At 44.3% G+C, this 17596-nt stretch overlaps 2 protein-coding genes across 2 annotated transcripts in view; one reads left to right on the forward strand and one right to left on the reverse strand.

The window, feature by feature from the left end:
• Positions 1 to 2585, forward strand: part of MYO7B (myosin VIIB) — a 65121-nt gene extending 62536 nt beyond the window's left edge. The window contains exon 27 of the mRNA XM_058434362.1: positions 2529 to 2585. Within this exon, the coding sequence (XP_058290345.1) occupies positions 2529 to 2585 (57 nt within the window). The remainder of the gene's footprint in view (positions 1 to 2528) is intronic.
• Positions 2586 to 14152: 11567 nt separating this feature from the next.
• LOC116462888 (nucleolar complex protein 2 homolog) lies at positions 14153 to 16930 on the reverse strand. The gene has a single exon (XM_032145653.2). The coding sequence runs from the start codon at positions 16444 to 16446 to the stop codon at positions 14650 to 14652; it is 1797 nt and encodes a 598-aa protein (XP_032001544.1). The 5' UTR covers positions 16447 to 16930; the 3' UTR covers positions 14153 to 14649.
• Between the last annotated feature and the right edge of the window lie 666 nt (positions 16931 to 17596).

Here is a 17596-nt window from a genome sequence, read left to right on the forward strand (position 1 = left end):
TTTTTATTATTATTATATATATTTTTGAGATGGAGTTTCACTCTTATTGCCCAGGCTGGAGTACAATGGCCCGATCTTGGCTCACTGCAACCTCTGCCCGCCAGGTCCAAGCGATTTTCCTGCCTCAGTCTCCCAAGTAGCTGAGATTACAGGCACCCACCACTAGGCCCAGCTAATTTTTGTGTTTTTAGTAGAGAACGGGTTTCACCATGTTGACCAGGCTGGTCTCGAACTCCTGACCTCAGGTGATCCACCTGCCTTGGCCTCCCAAAGTGCTGGGATTACAGGTGTGGGCCACCACGCCCAGCCTCGAAGCTTCTTTAAGTGCTAGTAAATGTAGATTAAAGGAATGAATGGTAGCTAAACAAAAACATTTGAGAAAGAAGACAGAAGGAAAAAGGAAGAAGAGATAGGGGAAAATGGAGGAGACAGGCAGGGGGAGAGAGAGAGAGAGAGAGCTGATTGCTGTAATAATTTTATTAAGAAATATTATCTAGAATAATTAGTATCACCCAATAGAAATATGTTATTTAAGGGGAACACTCAACCCATCAACAATGAAAAGCAGCTAGGACACTCAGACTGATATTCCATATCATAAACTAGGTCAATATATTTTATTAAGATTATTTGATTGATAAGTAGCTTTTCTGTTTAGATTTTGGGGAGCTAGTGCAAAACAAATGCCACTGTTTACTGTCCGTTCAAGCCCTGTGCTCATATGTTTTAATTTTAGTGGAAAAGGGAAAAATGATTCTGGCTCATGACATTCCTCATTTCTACGACAACACTCTCTCAAAGTTCTCATAGTACAATAATACTGTTTTAAAGACCCATTGATCAAATACTTTCATCTGAAACTAAACTAGAAAATATTTACAGAGAACTAAGCCAACTGGTGGTTTTATCCTCATTGTTTTCTTTTCCTTCATCCCTTCGTTTTTTCAAAACCCTACCAAACAGCATACGTACAAAAGAACCATGTCTAATGACAGGTTTTAATTCAAGGAAGACAGAAATTTCCCCTCCCAAATAAACCCCTAAATAATGAAGCCAGTAATTCAATAAAGGAAAGAAAAATAACGTTTTCTTGGAGGAAAGTTGCCTGCTAATGGGGCACCACAGTTTTCAATCTAAGCTGCCCCCAAGCCTTGATAGTGGCCAAGAGGACTGATTTCCCAGAGAGCTTCCAGAAGAGGAGTCGCCAGGCACATTCTCTTTTTTCCCTGTTTTATGATTGTATCTGGTATGGTCACCAGGGAAAGTCAGGCCTTCAGCTAGTTTTGAACTGTGTGAGCTTAGCCCTGTTTCAGCTGAGACAGGCACTGAGAGGCTTAACTGGCTCTCCACCAAGTCCACATCAATCAGTGAATTGTCATGTCTCTCTTTGGCTTTGTCTTAAGCACCTTTTAGAACCGATAAGAAGCAGTCTTTAGAATGTCAGCACAACTGAGGAGTGTAGGTGATCAAACCTCCGGGGAGCATATGACTAAGCTTTCATTTCTGAACAATTGTGATAACAACAATTTCAGAAAGTGCCATTTCTGGAGCTTTTACTTCTCACTCGAATATTTTGCCAAGATTTTACATGCATCTTTATAGCCAGTGATCCTCATTTACAAGAATGATGATCACTATTATCACCATTATTCAGAAGAGGCAACTGAGGCTCAGTCAGGCAGGTTAATCACTGTACCCAGGTTGAATAGGGCACATCCACGGCAGAGCTATAGTATGGAATCGACCTGTCTGCTGAAAATACCCGTGTTTTTAACTGCTATGCAAAACAATGTATTTATTAAAGCAAAGCCATTTTTTAAATCGAATAGGAATATATACATTTATGGTCCATAAAACTTAGAAGTGTTTACCTATTGTTTCTTGAGTTTTGCTCTGGGGTGGAATCAAGGACACTGGCTCTGAGGATGGCCCTCCAGCTCGTTGTCAATCTTATCTGTAGCCACTCCTCCACCCTCTGCCACAACCACCCTCAACCGTTTATATTCCATCACACGTTGTGCCTTTGTTTAAACTGCACCATCTGCCTTAAATGTCTTCCTCCTGTTTCACCAGCCCAAATCCTGCTCATTCCTTACAGTCTGGCTCAATTGTCACCTTCACTCAGAAACTGGGAACTAGAAGAAGGTTGAAGGATGGTTGTTTGAGTTGTGAACTTGGCATATATTTTGGTAAATCTGACACTGGTGTGAGTGAAGTTATACGGCATTACAGAATCCTTGTGTTTGCTAAGTGAGGGCGGACCATTCTGATTTTCTGTATCCACTGTGATTCTCCAAGAACAGAAGAGGATTTCTCTCTAGAGCGGGGAAAGCAGGGCTGCAAAGCTGCCATTCCAACGGCGAAATCTGTAATTTCATTATATGCTAGATAAAATGTAAGCATGAGGGAAGCTGCCATGTTCTTACATATAAATGGGAAAAGTACTAAGAATGTTTAATAAATAAGTCTTTGATCCCTCTTGAAATTGTTGATATTCTGCTCCTCTTTTTGCAGTCTGGGTTTGTTAGAATTACCTGATCAATGGCATATCGGGTTTCTATGCCTTCTATAAGGAAAAGGAATAAGCTATACATGCATCTGTGGGTAATGTATTGGTTATCACATTAGTCAGCTTCAGTGCAGTCATAATCCCTCCAAATCCCAGTGACTTAACCAAAACCACATGCTTGTCGCTTGACTTTGCGCATTAGCAGTAACTCCTCATCTAGGCAGCTCTGCCTGATCAGTCTCATTGGAAGTTGAGAAGCGCTCATTCTGGGGACTAGGCTGAAGGAGCAGCCCTTATTTGAGATATATGGTCCTTGTGGCAGAGGGAAAAGAGTAAGATAGCTAAAGAAAACAATCAATGGTTCTTAAACTTCTGCTTGGAAGTGGAGTGTGCACATATGCACGCTTTGCACTCACCAGATCAAGTCACGTGGCTGAGCCTGATGGCAATGGGGCATGAATATTTATCCCTTCCATTGGAGGTACTGCCAGTCAAATTGCAGAAGTTGAGGACATATAATCTTAAAAGAAGGGCAAGTGGCTAGGCGTAGTGGCTCATGCCTATAATCTCAGCACTTTGGGAGGCCAGAGCAGGTGGATCGCTTGAGCCCAGGAGTTTGAGACCAGCCTAGACAACATAGAGAAACCTTGTGTCTACAAAAAATAAATAAATAAAAAATCAGGCTGGGCATGGTGGCTCACACCTGTAATCCCAGCACTTTGGGAGGCTGAGGCAGGCGGATCACCTGAGGTCCAGAATTCGAGACCAGCCTGACCAACATGGAGAAACCCCGTCTCTACTAAAAATACAAAATTACCTGGGCATGGTGACACATGCCTGTAATCTCAGCTACTTGGGAGGCTGAGGCAGGAGAATGGCTTGAACCTGGAAGGCGGAGGGTGCTGTGAGCCGAGATTGCACCATTGCATTCCAGCCTGGGCAACAGGAGTGAAACTCCGTCTTAAAAAAAAAAAAAAAAAATTAGTTGGGTGTGGTGGCACGTGCCTGTAGTCCCAGCTACTCAGTGGGTTGAGGTTGGAGGATCACTTGAGCCTGGGAGATTGAGGCTGCAGTGAGCCAAGATCGTGCCACTGCACTCCAGCCTGGGTAACAGAGCAAGACCTTGTTTCAAAAAAAAAAAAAAAAGACAAAAGAAGGATCAGTGAGTTGTTGTTAATGGTTATACAGTTGATCATGACCAACTTAGATATAATGGGTGTGATAGCTATTACTGATTATCATAGCCTGAATTGTGTCCCCTCTCCAAAAAAAATTATGTTTGATATCCTAACTCTCAGTGTCTAAGAATGACTGCATTTCAAGATTGGGCCTTTAAAAAAATAAATAAGGTTAAATGAGTTTGTTGGAGTGGGCTCTAATCCAATATAACTGGCGCTCTGATAAGTAGAGGAGATTAGGACACAGACAGGTACAGAGGAAAGACCATGTGAAGGTGCAAGAGAAGATGGCCATCTACTAACCAAGAATAAAGGCCTCAAAACAAAACAAAACAAAGGCCTCAAGGTGTCAACCCTGCTGACACCTTGATCTTGGAGATCTGGCCTCCAGAATTGTGAGAAAATAGATTTCTGTTGCTGAAGCCACCCAGACTGTGGTACTCTGTAATGGCAGCCCTAGCAAAGTATACACTTGAGTAATAAATTAGTAGATTTGATGACATTGATATTTCCATTATTTATTTTATTCAACTAATACCTCTAATAAATATTATTATATTAAACACTCTGGATTAAGTATAGCATGAAACATTCTACATACATTATCTGTTTTATTCTCTCAAGACAATTCTGTCATGTAGATACTACTTTTTTCCACATTTTGCATATGAGAAAATGTCATCAATGGCTAGAAGGGTTTGAGAAACTTGCCTAAGTTGACCTGCAGGTGGGGGGCTGTGGTCTGATCCTCGGTCATCTGATCCCAGAACCAGCTTTCTGCCACCACCATCAAGGGACACTAGGATATTTTGTAGCGTTTATTAAAATCAAGAAAGTTAAGAGTATATAAATATGAGAGGTCCATGATGCCAGTCTTGAGGAGTTCACATTCAAGCTGACAAAACAAGAGAAGAAATAAGTATAATTCTAGAGACGATAAGGTAAATGTCATGTAAAACGCTCTGTCCAGAACTGATATTTATAACTTGGACGAGGGAATTGATGGCACAATTATAAATGTTGCTGAGGATGCAGCTGGAAGAGGGAACATTATTCCTTGGATAACAGACTCAGAATGTTCAAAAAATGATAAAAAACAAAAAACCAGAAACAAAACTACCTTGTCAGGCTGGAATGATTGACCAAATCTAGAGAAATGATGCGCGATGAACAAATAAACTTCCAAGTACAAAAAAAAGCTGGATCAGAACAATAACAAAATAATGTAGCCTGTTGTGTGAACAAAGGTCATTTTAGTTTTATATTAGTCAGCTGTGTCACTCATTGTGGACTGAGTCATTCAACAAACATGTATAGGGTGGCTCCTAGGAGCAAGTGGAAGGAAGTCACTGCTCTCAAGGAGCTGTCAGTCCAGCAGGGAAAGAGAGAAGAGGAAATCATGATCACAGAATCTGATGGGGCCGGGTGCGGTGGCTCACACCTGTAATCCCAGCACTTAGGGAGGCTGAGGTGGGCGGATCACAAGGTCAGGAGATCGAGACCATCCTGGCTAACACAGTGAAACCCCGTCTCTACTAAAAATACAAACAATTAGCCAGGCGTGGTGGCAGGCGCCTGTAGTCCCAGCTACTCGGGAGGCTGAGGCAGGAGAATGGCGTGAACCCGGAAGGCGGAGCTTGCAGTGAGCCGGGATCATGCCACTGTACTCCAGCCTGGGTGACAGAGCAAGATTCCGTTTCAAAAAAAAAAAAAACAAAAAGAATCTGACGGATGCTTTTAGATGAATCTGAATAAAGCATCTCGGTAAATGAGAGAGAAAGCAAGTAACTTTTTATAGGGTCATAATAGGAGTTGAGTTGGAAAGGAGTTTGCTGGGCAGAGAACCAAGTTCATGATAATCTAGGAGGAAGAACCAGTGAGTAAATATTCAACTGTATGCGAAAGCTCTGCCCTGTTTGAAATGGCTAACATTTAAGTTTAAACACTGGCAGAGGCATAGGATGAGGCTAAAATTTTGACTGGGACTGGGTTTTGAAGGGCAGTCCAGTTAGTGCTGCTGAGTTTGGCCTTCCTCTTGTGTGCAACAACAGGATAATAAAGATTTCTAGAGAGGAAACATGACGACATTTGATTTTTTGGAAGGTAATTGTCGCAAGCAATATACAGAAAAGACTGGAGAGTGGAGAGAACAGTTTCAGGCAGATCAGTTAAGGGGCGTTGCACTTTCCCAGTAAGAAAAGTTGCAGCCTGAGGAAAGCAGGCTCTGCTAAAAATACTGATGCTAATGGAACAGCTGTGGCTCTTTCCACTGTCCTGGCTCAAAGTGAAGTTTTGAACTGTTTTGGTTTTTGTTTTTTGTTTTTCCGAAACCACCCAAGTTGAGCTGCTGGTTCTTTCTCCACTACCCAGTCCCGTCAGGCATCCACGGTTCTACCCTTTCTTTTAGGGGTCTTAAAAAGTGCTGGGTTATTGAAAAATATTTATAGTAGAGTTGAGATGGGCTGACTGAAACATCAGGATGTATACAGGTCACATTTCTCCTGGGTGCTCATGGAGTGAGGTGCAAGCAGCGATCAGAGGAAGACCTTCACGGGGGGCAGTGAAGGCAATGCTGGCAGTTCTCCTGGCAGGACGGGGAACAGCACCCCCCTGAACAGTGGTGGACAGACTTCAGCGTGGCTTGGTTCCATCACCTGCCCGACTGCCCTTGGTTTGGCTATAATGGTCTTCTTTAGGGCAGAAACTGAATTCTTTCCAAGTATGATCTCTGCTCTTCTCTGTGTGATCCCTCCAAGCCATGCAGGTCATCCTGACCTCGTTCTTGTCAGGTTCTCTATCATCCTATTGACTCCCTGGAAAACCCCAATCTTAGTTGTTTATTTGTAGGCTAATTTTATACTTTTATCTTTCAAATCTTTGCCTTTTGATTTTCAAAAATTATTCTTTCAAAAATCTTGGTTCTTATAAACTAACAGCTTTCCAAACTATCATCTTTTATGTGGACTTCAAAAAATTGACTCTCTTTGTTTTTCTTTACTTTTTTTTTTGAGACAGAGTTTTGCTCTGGTTGCCCAGGCTGGAGTGCAATGGCACGATCTCTGCTCACTGCAGCCTCTGCCGCCCAGGTTCAAGCGATTCTCCTGCCTCAGCCTCTCGAGTAGCTGGGATTATAGGCATGAGCCACGACGCTGGCTAATTTTTGTGTTTTTAGTAGAGATGGGGTTTCACTAGGTTGGTCAGGCTGGTCTCGAACATCTCACCCAGTGATCCATCCACCTCAGCCTCCCAAAGTGCTGGGATTACAGGCGTGAGCCACTGCACCTGGCTGACTCTTTTTCTTTGTGTTTGAGCTCAATAAACTTTAAACCTCTGTTCTCACATTCCTCCTAAAAATAACTCTTAACAGTTTGCATTCTCTTTGTGTTTGAGCTAAATAAATTTTAAACTTCTGTTCTCTCATTTCCCTTAAACTAAAGATATCTCTAGCAGTTCATATCCCTATATAGAGACATACATGATCAGACAGGTATGGAAAAGAAAAGCACACTAAATTATTTTCTAAATATAATTTATTACAATAATTCTTTTAAAAGCTAACTAAAATTATGATATCCTAGGAGGACAAAAATTACTAAAATGGACTCAAGAAGAAACAGAAAAAAGAGAAGCCTAATTCAAATGATAGAGATGCCCAGTTTTATGCATGTAGCCTTTGAGGATTATGTATAATGCCTATGATTATTTTTTAAATTGCTCTGAAGCATTAGTTTTCAAAATATTGGCTAGGCATGGTGGCTCACTCCTGTAATCCCAGCATTTTGGGGGAGGCCAAGGTGGGCAGATTACTTGAGCTCAGGAGTTCGAGACCAACCTGGCCAATGTGGTGAAAACCCATCTCTACTAAAAATACAAAATTCAGCTGGGTGTGGTGGTGCACGTCTGTAGTCTCAGCTACTTGGGACGCTGAGGCACAAGAATTGCTTGAATCTGGAAAGTGGAGGTTGCAGTCAGCTGAGATTGTGCCACTGCACTCCAGCCTGGGCAACAGAGCAAGACTCTGTCTCAAATAAATAAATATATATATGTACAATAATCACTTGGGGAGTTTATTAAACATATGAATTCCTTTCTCGTCTCTCCCCGTCTTCTTTGGGACTTTGATATAGTAGTTATGGGATGGGATCTGGGAATCTGAATTTTAAACAAATAGATGCTTAGAGAACCATACTGTCCTTAGAGAAACCTGTTCTAAAGCCATAGTCTTTTTAAATATGAAATTTGCACAAAAAATTCATTAGGATGGATTAAAGAAATAGAACTTTAGTTATTTTCCCTAATAAAATAATAAATTTCAGTTTCACTTTAATAGCATTTAACTGCTTGAGCTGGCCCCCTCTCTGAGTTCTTATGTCAAATGGCCAATTCACATGCATGGTCCAACAGATATTCTTTTTTTTTTTTAATTATACTTTTAAGTTTTAGGTACGTGTGCACAACGTGCAGGTTAGTTACATATGTATACATGTGCACAACGTGCAGGTTAGTTACATATGTATACATGCACCATGTTGGTGTGCTGCACCCATTAACTCATCATTTAATATTAGGTATATCTCCTAATGCTATCCCTCCCCCCCTCCCCCCAACACCAACAGGCCCTGGTGTGTGATGTTCCCCTTCCTGTGTCCATGTGTTCTCATTGTTCAATTCCCACCTATGAGTGAGAACATGCGGTGTTTGGTTTTTTGTCCTTGTGATAGTTTGCTGAGAATGATGGTTTCCAGCTTCATCCATGTCCCTACAAAGGACATGAAATCATCATTTTTTATGGCTGCATAGTATTCCATGGTGTATATGTGCCACATTTTCTTAATCCAGTCTATCATTGTTGGACATTTGGATTGGTTCCAAGTCTTTGCTATTGTGAATAGTGTCACAATAAACATATGTGTGCATGTGTCTTTATAGCAGCATGATTTACAATCCTTTGGGAATATACCCAGTAATGGGATGGCTGGGTCAAATGGTATTTCTAGTTCAAGATCCCTGAGGAATCGCCACACTGACTTCCACAATGGTTGAACTAGTTTACAGTCCCACCAACAGTGTAAAAGTGTTCCTACTTCTCCACATCCTCTCCAGCACCTGTTGTTTCCTGACTTTTTAATGATCGCCATTCTAACTGGTGTGAGATGGTATCTCATTGTGGTTTTGATTTGCATTTCTCTGATGGCCAGTGATGATGAACATTTTTTCATATGTCTTTTGGCTGCATAAATGTCTTCTTTTGAGAACTGTCTGTTCATATCCTTTGCCCACTTTTTGATGGGGCTGTTTGTTTTTTTCTTGTAAATTTGTTTGAATTCATTGTAGATTCTGGATATTAGCCCTTTGTCAGATGAGTAGATTGCAAAAATTTTCTCCCATTCTGTAGGTTGCCTCCAACAGATATCCTTGAAAGAAAGTGTAGGTGCCACCTGGTCCCCTCACCAGTGTGTTTGCTCTTTAAACACTGCATGGCAATTTCCAATTATGTGGGTTATACCATATAGTTGTCACTAAAGGAATCCTCACAAAATGAACAAGTGGCATGATTATATTCCTGAAGAGAAGACACAGATTGAAGACAGAGCACTATTAGATGATGCTTTTCCTATTTGTAGTTCAAGGAAAAGATTTCATCAATCACATTACGAGTCAAACACAAGGATGATCTAATCAGGTATGAAAAGCATTGGCTCAGTAATTTTAACTGATCAGAAATGTTACCGGAAAATAGAGATCCATACACAGTATCAGCAATAGCAAACCTTATCTTAATTGGATATTGTACCTGTGAATTAACTAATAAAAGGATGAGGTCGGCCAGGCACGGTGGCTCACACCTGTAATCCCAGCACTTTGGGAGGCTGAAGCAGGCAGATCACGAGGTCAGGAGATCGAGACCATCCTGGCTAACACGGTGAAACCCCGTCTCTACTGAAAATACAAAAAATTAGCCGGGCGTGGTGGCAGGCACCTGTAGTCCCAGCTACTCCGTAGGCTGAGGCAGGAGAATGGCATAAACCCGGGAGGCAGAGCTTGCAGTGAGCGGAGATCACGCCACTGCACTCCAGCCTGGGCGACAGAGCGAGACTCTGTCTCAAAAAAAAAAAAAAAAAAAAAAAAGATGAAGTCTTTAGGATGGTGAGCACTTAAAATCTAAGCATCCAGAATATTATTAAAATAATTTTAATTAGAGATATGATTTGTAAATAAATGAAAATTCACATATTATGGTAATATTTCAACAGCATTTTTTTTGCTGATAAATGTGCATCATTAAACATATTACGTGTCTTCTTTCAACAGCACTATTCGAAGTGTGGTCCATGGGCTTCCTGGCGGTCATGAACTATTTGTTACAAGTTCATGATAAATATGGCAATGAGAGTCAACATTTAGAGACTTTTACAGCAATTTGGTAGAGTAATTTAGTGTCTATTGAATGTAATCATAAAGAAATTAAACTTTTGTTTCGATTGTTTGTGGCTTCTTATTTTACTTTTCTACTAATTTCTTTTTGTTTTGTTTTAACCAAAATAGCAGTACCTGATGGATGGGAAACTGCAAAAAAGGATTTCACACAGATAATTTGAAAAACATTGTTTTAAAGCATAGAAAACAATCCTAATTTAGGTATAATGTATAATATCCTAATTTATTTTATAAATTAGCATAGTCCTGAAATCAAAACCTGACAAATATCCCACAATAAGAAACCTACAATTAGGTTATGAGTAAAATATTAGCAAATCCATCCAGTCTCAAATTAAAACACTAATATGCTATGACCAAGTTGAATTTTGTTTTCTTTTCTTTAACTTTTAAACTGCAGTGATGGTTTAATTATTAATAATGTGTTACTTATGTTATAGTATTGGCTTAAAAGAGACAATAATATAATTACACTGCTAAATATTCATGAAAAATTATTTCATCAAGAAAACAGGATATTAAGCAGTAATGAGTACAACTTTTCATAATCATATGTTTACATAGTAGAAAAAAATCTGAAATATTATAAACTGAAACATTTACAGTGGCTGTTTTTGTTTTGATTTATATTTTCTTCTTTTGTTTATTGCTATGTTCTAAACTTTCAATAATACTTTTTTTTTTTTTTTTTGAGACAGAGTCTCACTCTGTCGCCAGGCTGGAGTGCAACGGTGTGATCTCGGCTCACTGCAACCTCCACCTCCCGGGTTCAAGCGATTCTCCTGCCTCAGCCTCCCGAGTAGCTGGGACTACAGGCGTGTGTCACCACGCCCAGCTAATTTTTGTATTTTTAGTAGAGACGGGGTTTCACCATGTTGAAGAGGTCAAGAGATCATGAGGTCTCCCAAAGTGCTGGAATTACAGGCTTGAGCCATTGCGCCCGACCAGTACTTTTTTTTTTTAAGAGACAGGATCTTGCCCTGTCACCTAGGCTAGAGTACAATGGCATGATTATAGCTAACTGCAACCTTGAAGTCCTGGGCTCAAGTGATCCTCTTATCTCAGCCTCCCAAGTAGCTGGGACTACAGGTGTGTACCACTGCTCCTGGCTAATTTATTTATTTATTTTTTGTAGAGATAGGGTCTTGCTACGTTGCCAAGGCTAATCTCAAACTCACAGCCTTAAGCGAGCCTCCTGCCTTGACCTCCTAAAGTGCTGGGACTAGAAGCGTGAGCCACTGTGCCTGGACTATAACATATATAATTTTATGTAATAAGTTAAAAAATGTATAGTCATTATCGGTATAAAACATTGTGTGTGCCTGGAGTCTAAATTCCTATAAAACACGTAAGGATTTAAAATTACTCACTTACAGGTTTACACGTTTTTCCACTAGCTTGTTTTGGAAGTAATTTTCTCAATGGCTCATTTTAGTTTCATCTTCAGGAATGAGCAATTTGTAATTGACAAAGAAAAGCAACAAAAAAAACCCATTAGCATCTCTCAAACTACTATGCATTACATGCACTTGCATTAACAAAGACAGGCTTTTTGTTCTCTGAAAAGTATCAAGTCTTTTTTTCTCCCCACCCTGTGGCCTTACTTATTTCCCAGGTAACAGGGTGGTAGGTCCAGTCTTCTTCCCTTGAAATTTCCCTCCTCCTGATGGGTCTGCCTTCTAGATAGTTCCTTTGTTTGTTTATATGATTACTCTGAACTTCCCACCCTTCTTTACTGCCTACCTGTCGAATGCTCTTTCTAATAGTTCTAGTCATCGATAATCATCTTTGGGTTTGACTCATAATGTGATTGATGAAATCTTTTTTTCTGAACTACAAATAGGAAAAGCATCATCTTTTTTCTTTGAACACTTAAATCACATGATAGCATTATTTATTATAAAATCACTAATACTCTCTAAATGTCTTGCTGAAATAATTTAGTTCAGTAGTCCCTTTCCTTTCATGTGTATTTAGACTAGATTCCTTAAAGAAATCATAATTTCTTTTAGAAGAATACTTGTCACACACACCAAAAAACAACCCAAAGTGATTGTGTTGCGTGAAAAGAACAAGGTGAGAAATTGTGAATGTATTTAATAGTATTGCATCTTCATTCATTCTCTCAAAAGAATATTTGCTGAATATTTACTATGTGACAGTTACTGCTCTAGGAGCTGGTGATATGGCAATGAACATACACGATGGGATCTTTGCCATCAAGTTGCACGCATGTATACATGCATGTGTATGTGCACATGCATAGACATAGAATAAAACATCAGTCTGCAACAAAACAGATTAAGAAGACAGAGGGTGTATACTGGTTATTCTTCATCTATCTAGATCTATTCTCTGCCCTTTGCTGCTTGGCTCTTCGTGGCTTCTGTTTTCTATTGCTCATGAAGAGTGAATGCTCTGTTCTTTAGGAATACATTGTTGGGCTTTTAGACGGTGGGCCAGGAAGGCAGATCCCATTCTCTGTTATGTGACATTTCATCAGAAGTGAGTGGAGACTTGGAACTAATGGGACTTTTGCAGATTACTGACAGTTCTGGGGACTCAACAAAGATGTCAGTGGTGTGGCATGGTCCATGTTCAGGAGAGGGGTGCCAGCTTTTAAACAAAGGAAACAGTCAAGGGAAGCTGAGATTTATGTTCAGTACAGAAGGCTTTCTGAGGAGGTGCCATGTAAATTGAACTCTCATTGAATTGAGAAAGTGAGTCATTCAAATATCTGAGTGAAGAGTGTTCCAGACAGAGAAAACCACCGTGCAAAGGAAAGTGAGGAGCAGCAAGAAAGCCAATGTGGCTGATAAAGTGACTGAAGGGGTAGTGATAGGAGCTGAGGGTGGAGAGGTGGCCAGAAGCTGGCTACATAGAGTTTTTTAGGCCATATTTTGAAGACTTAACAAAAAATTATGAGTGAGGTTGGAAGGCATTCGAAGGTTTCAACTTTGCGATTTGAAAGTGACAAACTATGACTTACATTTTAAAAAGATAACTGGTGGCTGTGTGGCAAATAGACTGTCAAGGGCAGAAGTGAAAGCCAAGAGGCCTATGACACTAGAAGACTAGGTGACCCAGGACAGAAACTTGTACCGGGGTTGCAAGTGGTGAAGGTCGTGACTGGTCAGATTTAGGAAATATTTTGAAGGTAGAGCTTGCAGGATTTGGTGGATTGAATGTGGAATGTGAGAGAAAAGTGCGAAGTTCAGGATGGCTATAATGATTTTGGCCTGAATAACTGGAAAAATGGAGTTGGTATTTATTGACATGGGGAAAACTATGGGAAGAATTTGGGTGGGAAATTAAAGTTCCATTTTGAACATATTAAATTTGAGTGCATTTCATATATTCAGTGCACGCGGAGAATAGACAGTTGAATATTTGAATCTGAAGTAAAATGGAGAGATTGGTGTTGAAGGTAAGATGTGAAGCTTGTTGCTGAATGTGGCATCTAAAGTCAATTGGGTTGGACGAGATCATTTATAGATGAGCACTGAGCAGGTGTTTTGCTGCATTCTGAGGATGGGAACAGGGCTTCATGGGCACAAGATCTTTGCAATCATGCAAGACCTCTTGCTTAGAAGGGCCCCATGCTTCGTTGAGTGCTCTGCTCTCACTATCTTGAAACTTTTAATAATTTTTGGAATAAGAGCCCTGCATTTTCATTCTGCACTGCACCCTGCAAATTATGTAACAGGTTCTAGTTGGGAACATAAAGATCCAGCCAAAGAGACTGAATGAAGTAGAAGAGCCAATGAAGTAGACTGAAAACCAAGCAAGTGTGAGGAGGTGTCATAAAAGCCGAGGGAGTAAATTGTGTGACAATGGACAGCATGACCCACAGACTCAAAAAGATGCTGCAAGGTCAAATTACCTTAGGACTGAACATCAATCATTGGATTTAGCAACTTGGGTGTGCTTGTTGCCCATGTTGGAGTGGGTTGAAGAGAGAAGAAAAGAAAAAATGTTGAATGTGAACAACTCTTTTTTTTTCTTTTTTTTCTTTCTTCTTTTTTTTTTTTTTTTTTTTTTTTACAGTGGCCCTGCCTCCCACAGCTTTATTTCTTTCAGTTTTGGATGCAAAACAAAAAATTTTAAAGGAAAATGTGACTTCAAAGGAAAGGAACAAATTTCCAAAGACTTGGGGGAGTGAATGCAGAGCCTGGTGCGGATGGACAAAGTCTGCAGACGGAGGGCAGAGGTGGTTGAAGGGGCCAGGGACCTGCAGGCCTCCCCCTGGAACTGGGACTGGTGTCGGTCTGCTGACATCAAGGTCAGCTCCCCCACGGAGCTGACTTCAATAGCCCACAGCTGTGGGGCTTCAGCAGCCACGCCAGCCCAGCCCAGCTCTCGTTACGTTTGGTCCTTCATGCTGAAAAATAAATAATAAAGCCTGTTCCCTGTCTACTGCCTCCCCCAACTGCACAGATGCCAGCCTCTAGGTCTGACTGCCGGAGAGGTAGAAACACTGGCCACCAGCCCGGCATCCCCTCCGGGCCCCCCAGATGGGCTGCCTCAGTCCTCCTCTGAGAGCTGCAGATCCTCCAGCTCGTCCTCAGGCCCCTGGGCCAGCTGCTGCAGCTCCCCAGGGGCCAGCCCTGCCTCTGCATCTGGGTCTCCATCCTCTGAGTTGCTGCTGTCCTCCTTGCCCTCCTCCTCGTCCTCTTCATCCTCTTCCACCCCATGCCGAGTGCTCAGGGGTCCCAGTATCCCTCTCTCCGAGAATCCCTCGATGTCGTCCTCTTCAGAGCTGTTCAGGTCAAAGAGGTCTTTAAATTTCTTCCTGTCCTCATCCTTCCTGTCAGCCACCTTCCTTCGTTTGATCTCAGGGAAGTTCAGGTCTTCCAGCCGCTCTTTGCCACTGATCTCCAGCTGGATCTCCCGGTCACACAGCTTGCGCCAGTGGCTGTAGTACAAGGTCAGGGGGGTACCCTCTTCCTGGGTCAGCTTCTCCCAGGTTTCCACTGCCTGCCGGTCAGAGACACCGAAAGAAACCCTCTGGCAGCGGCTGCAGATGTGTTCCGAGTTCTCCTGAACCTTCCCAAGCAGCTGCTGCACCTGCTGGCAGTAGTTGGCCACCTTGCACTCCCAGAGGAATGACTTCAGCTGCAGGACCACAGGCAGCGCCAGCTCCGGGAAGCTGATGCAGTGTGCCTGGCTGTGCAGGTACTCCAGGGTGAGGTTGTACAGCTGCTCCACCAGGCCGTCCCGGTACACCTTCTCCTGCAGGTTGATATTGGACAGCTTCAGGATCACAGAGAAGCTAATGGGCTTGGAGCTCATGCGCCCCAGCGTCCTGTTGAAGTCGACCTGCTGGAACATCTCCAGGATGAAAGGCAGCACTGGGATGAAGGCCCCCGAGCTCCTGGAGAGCAGTGTCAGGGCACGGATGCAGTGCATTCGCAGTGGATAGAAGCGGGCAGTGGGGATGAGCTTGATACAGCCAATGATGACCTGGGCAAGGGGGTAGACCAAGGGCTGGAGGGCTTCGCTGGGGCCCGCAGTGCTCAGGACCTGGCACCACAGGAAGAGGCAGTGCACGTACTGCCAGTTGCACACAGACTGGTACGTTTCCTTCTTGCGGGTGGTCATGGCATTGCGCAGGTGCATGGTGAGCTGGCAGATGTAGAGGAAGGTGTGCTGGTAGGCCACACCCAGCTCCAGGGCCAGCAGCTCCGTCAGGGTCCGCTGCATGAAACTGATGAAGGGGAGGGCACCAGGCGAGGTGAACTTGCAGTTCCTCACATACGTGATGTACATTTGCTTGAGGACAGGGCCAAGGAAAGTGTCTTTCTTGTGCCCGCAGACTCTGCTGAGGACCAGGAAAGCCAGCACCCGCAGGGACTCCTCCCCTGTGCTCCATACGACCATCATTCTCTTAAGCAGCATGCGGCACTCCTTGGGGAAGGTCAGGAAGCAGGGCACCAGTACGCTGATGTGCCACAGCACGGCCGCCAACACCGTTGTCTCTGCCAGACAGGACACCAGCTGTATGACCAAGCCCACCAGGTACGCCTTGATGTCCACATGGAGCTTCCCCCAGCGCGGGCTGCTGGACGGCTGTAGCATCCTGCTGCTGTCCTTTGCCGCCTTTCCAAACAGCAGCTTCTGGAGACAGCCAATAAGGTCTCTGATGCAGAAGGTGACCAGAGCATTGAACACAGCACTGTCCGTGACCTGGAATTTGTTGGCCTCAGCACTTTCCTGGTCCCCATGGGTGGTGGCCACAGCTGCTTGGAACGCCTGTACCACTTCATGGAACAGCTTTGGAGTGGGGAGTTGCTTTGCTGCCTGCTTCCATCTCTCAACCATGCCGAGGGTCACAGGAATACAATTCTTCTTCCCCTTCAGCCCTCTGGGGACTCTGTCCCCATCTGCCCCCTCCTCCGCTCCATCCTCCTCCTCACTGGCTTCCTCCAGCACATCTGGCAGGGAGTGGAACGGCTCCTCTTCCTCCTCAGAGCTGTCCGAGTCGCTGAAGTTTAGCAGGCTCTGGTCATTCTCCTGCAGGAACTTGTAGAACTCCGGGTCTCTGTCCTTCAGCCGAGAGAGATGATCTTTGTGCTCAGAGGCACGGCCTTTACGCCGGCTGGCCGAGGGGCTCCCGCCCGGCTCATCGGGACTCCAGGCAGCCTCGCGTGCCTCCCGCGTCTCCGCTTCTGGGGAGTTTTTGGACTCGGATTCGGACTCGGAGTCAAAGGCCGAAGCTAGGAACTCGTCCACCGTCAGCTCCGCCAGGCGCCTCTTGCGGCTCCGCGCAGCTGCCGTGAACCAGCCTGCAGCGTGCGCGCCACTTCCGGCCTCAGAATGCCGCGCGGCTGCGCACGCCCACCGCCCAGGCACCGCCCCGTTCCCCGCCCCGCCGCCCCACGCCCAGCCGAGTGGCTCCAGGGTTCTCCGACCGCGGCGCCGGCTGCCTCCGGGCGGGAGGGTGCGTTCGCATGCTCGGTGCTGGCATCCCCGGTGGGGCCCAGATGCGCCTCCCGGTCGGCGCCTGGCTCCGTAGGACGCGGCAACGCCAGTGTCCGCCCCCCGGGAAGAGAGACCAGGAGTCCCGCCACGCCCGCAGCCCACCCGGCGTTCCGAGGGCACGCTGCTGCGAGGACCGCCAGGCTGCGAAGGCGGGGCCTCTATGCAAAGAGCTCCCACAAATCAGCAATAAAAAGCAGAGGGTCCAGTAGAAAACGCGAGTGGCGGTGGGAACCGCACTGATGTCGCTATTTCGACGAAAGACAGGTGACCCGAGGGCCAGGCTGGCTTCGCCTCCGATCCGCGGAGACCGGGCCAGCGCCACGAACACCACGCAGGGTGCTCCCCGTCCACGGCCCTCTGGGTGCCAATGGCGGCTCTTCCGCGGCCTTTCCTGGGGACGCCGCACGGGGTGAAGGCAGTGGGGAGGCCGGCGCCTTCTTTCCCGCTACCAGCCTGACACCTGGGCCCCCGAGCCTGGACAGCCAGACCC

The sequence above is a fragment of the Hylobates moloch genome, unplaced genomic scaffold, assembly GCF_009828535.3.
Source record: "Hylobates moloch isolate HMO894 unplaced genomic scaffold, HMol_V3 SCAFFOLD_24, whole genome shotgun sequence".
Taxonomy (NCBI): domain Eukaryota; kingdom Metazoa; phylum Chordata; class Mammalia; order Primates; family Hylobatidae; genus Hylobates; species Hylobates moloch.

Coding starts and splice junctions, on each gene's coding strand:
- LOC116462888 (XM_032145653.2), bottom strand. CDS start 16,446: ATGGTTGAGAGATGGAAGCAGGCAGCAAAGCAACTCCCCACTCCAAAG.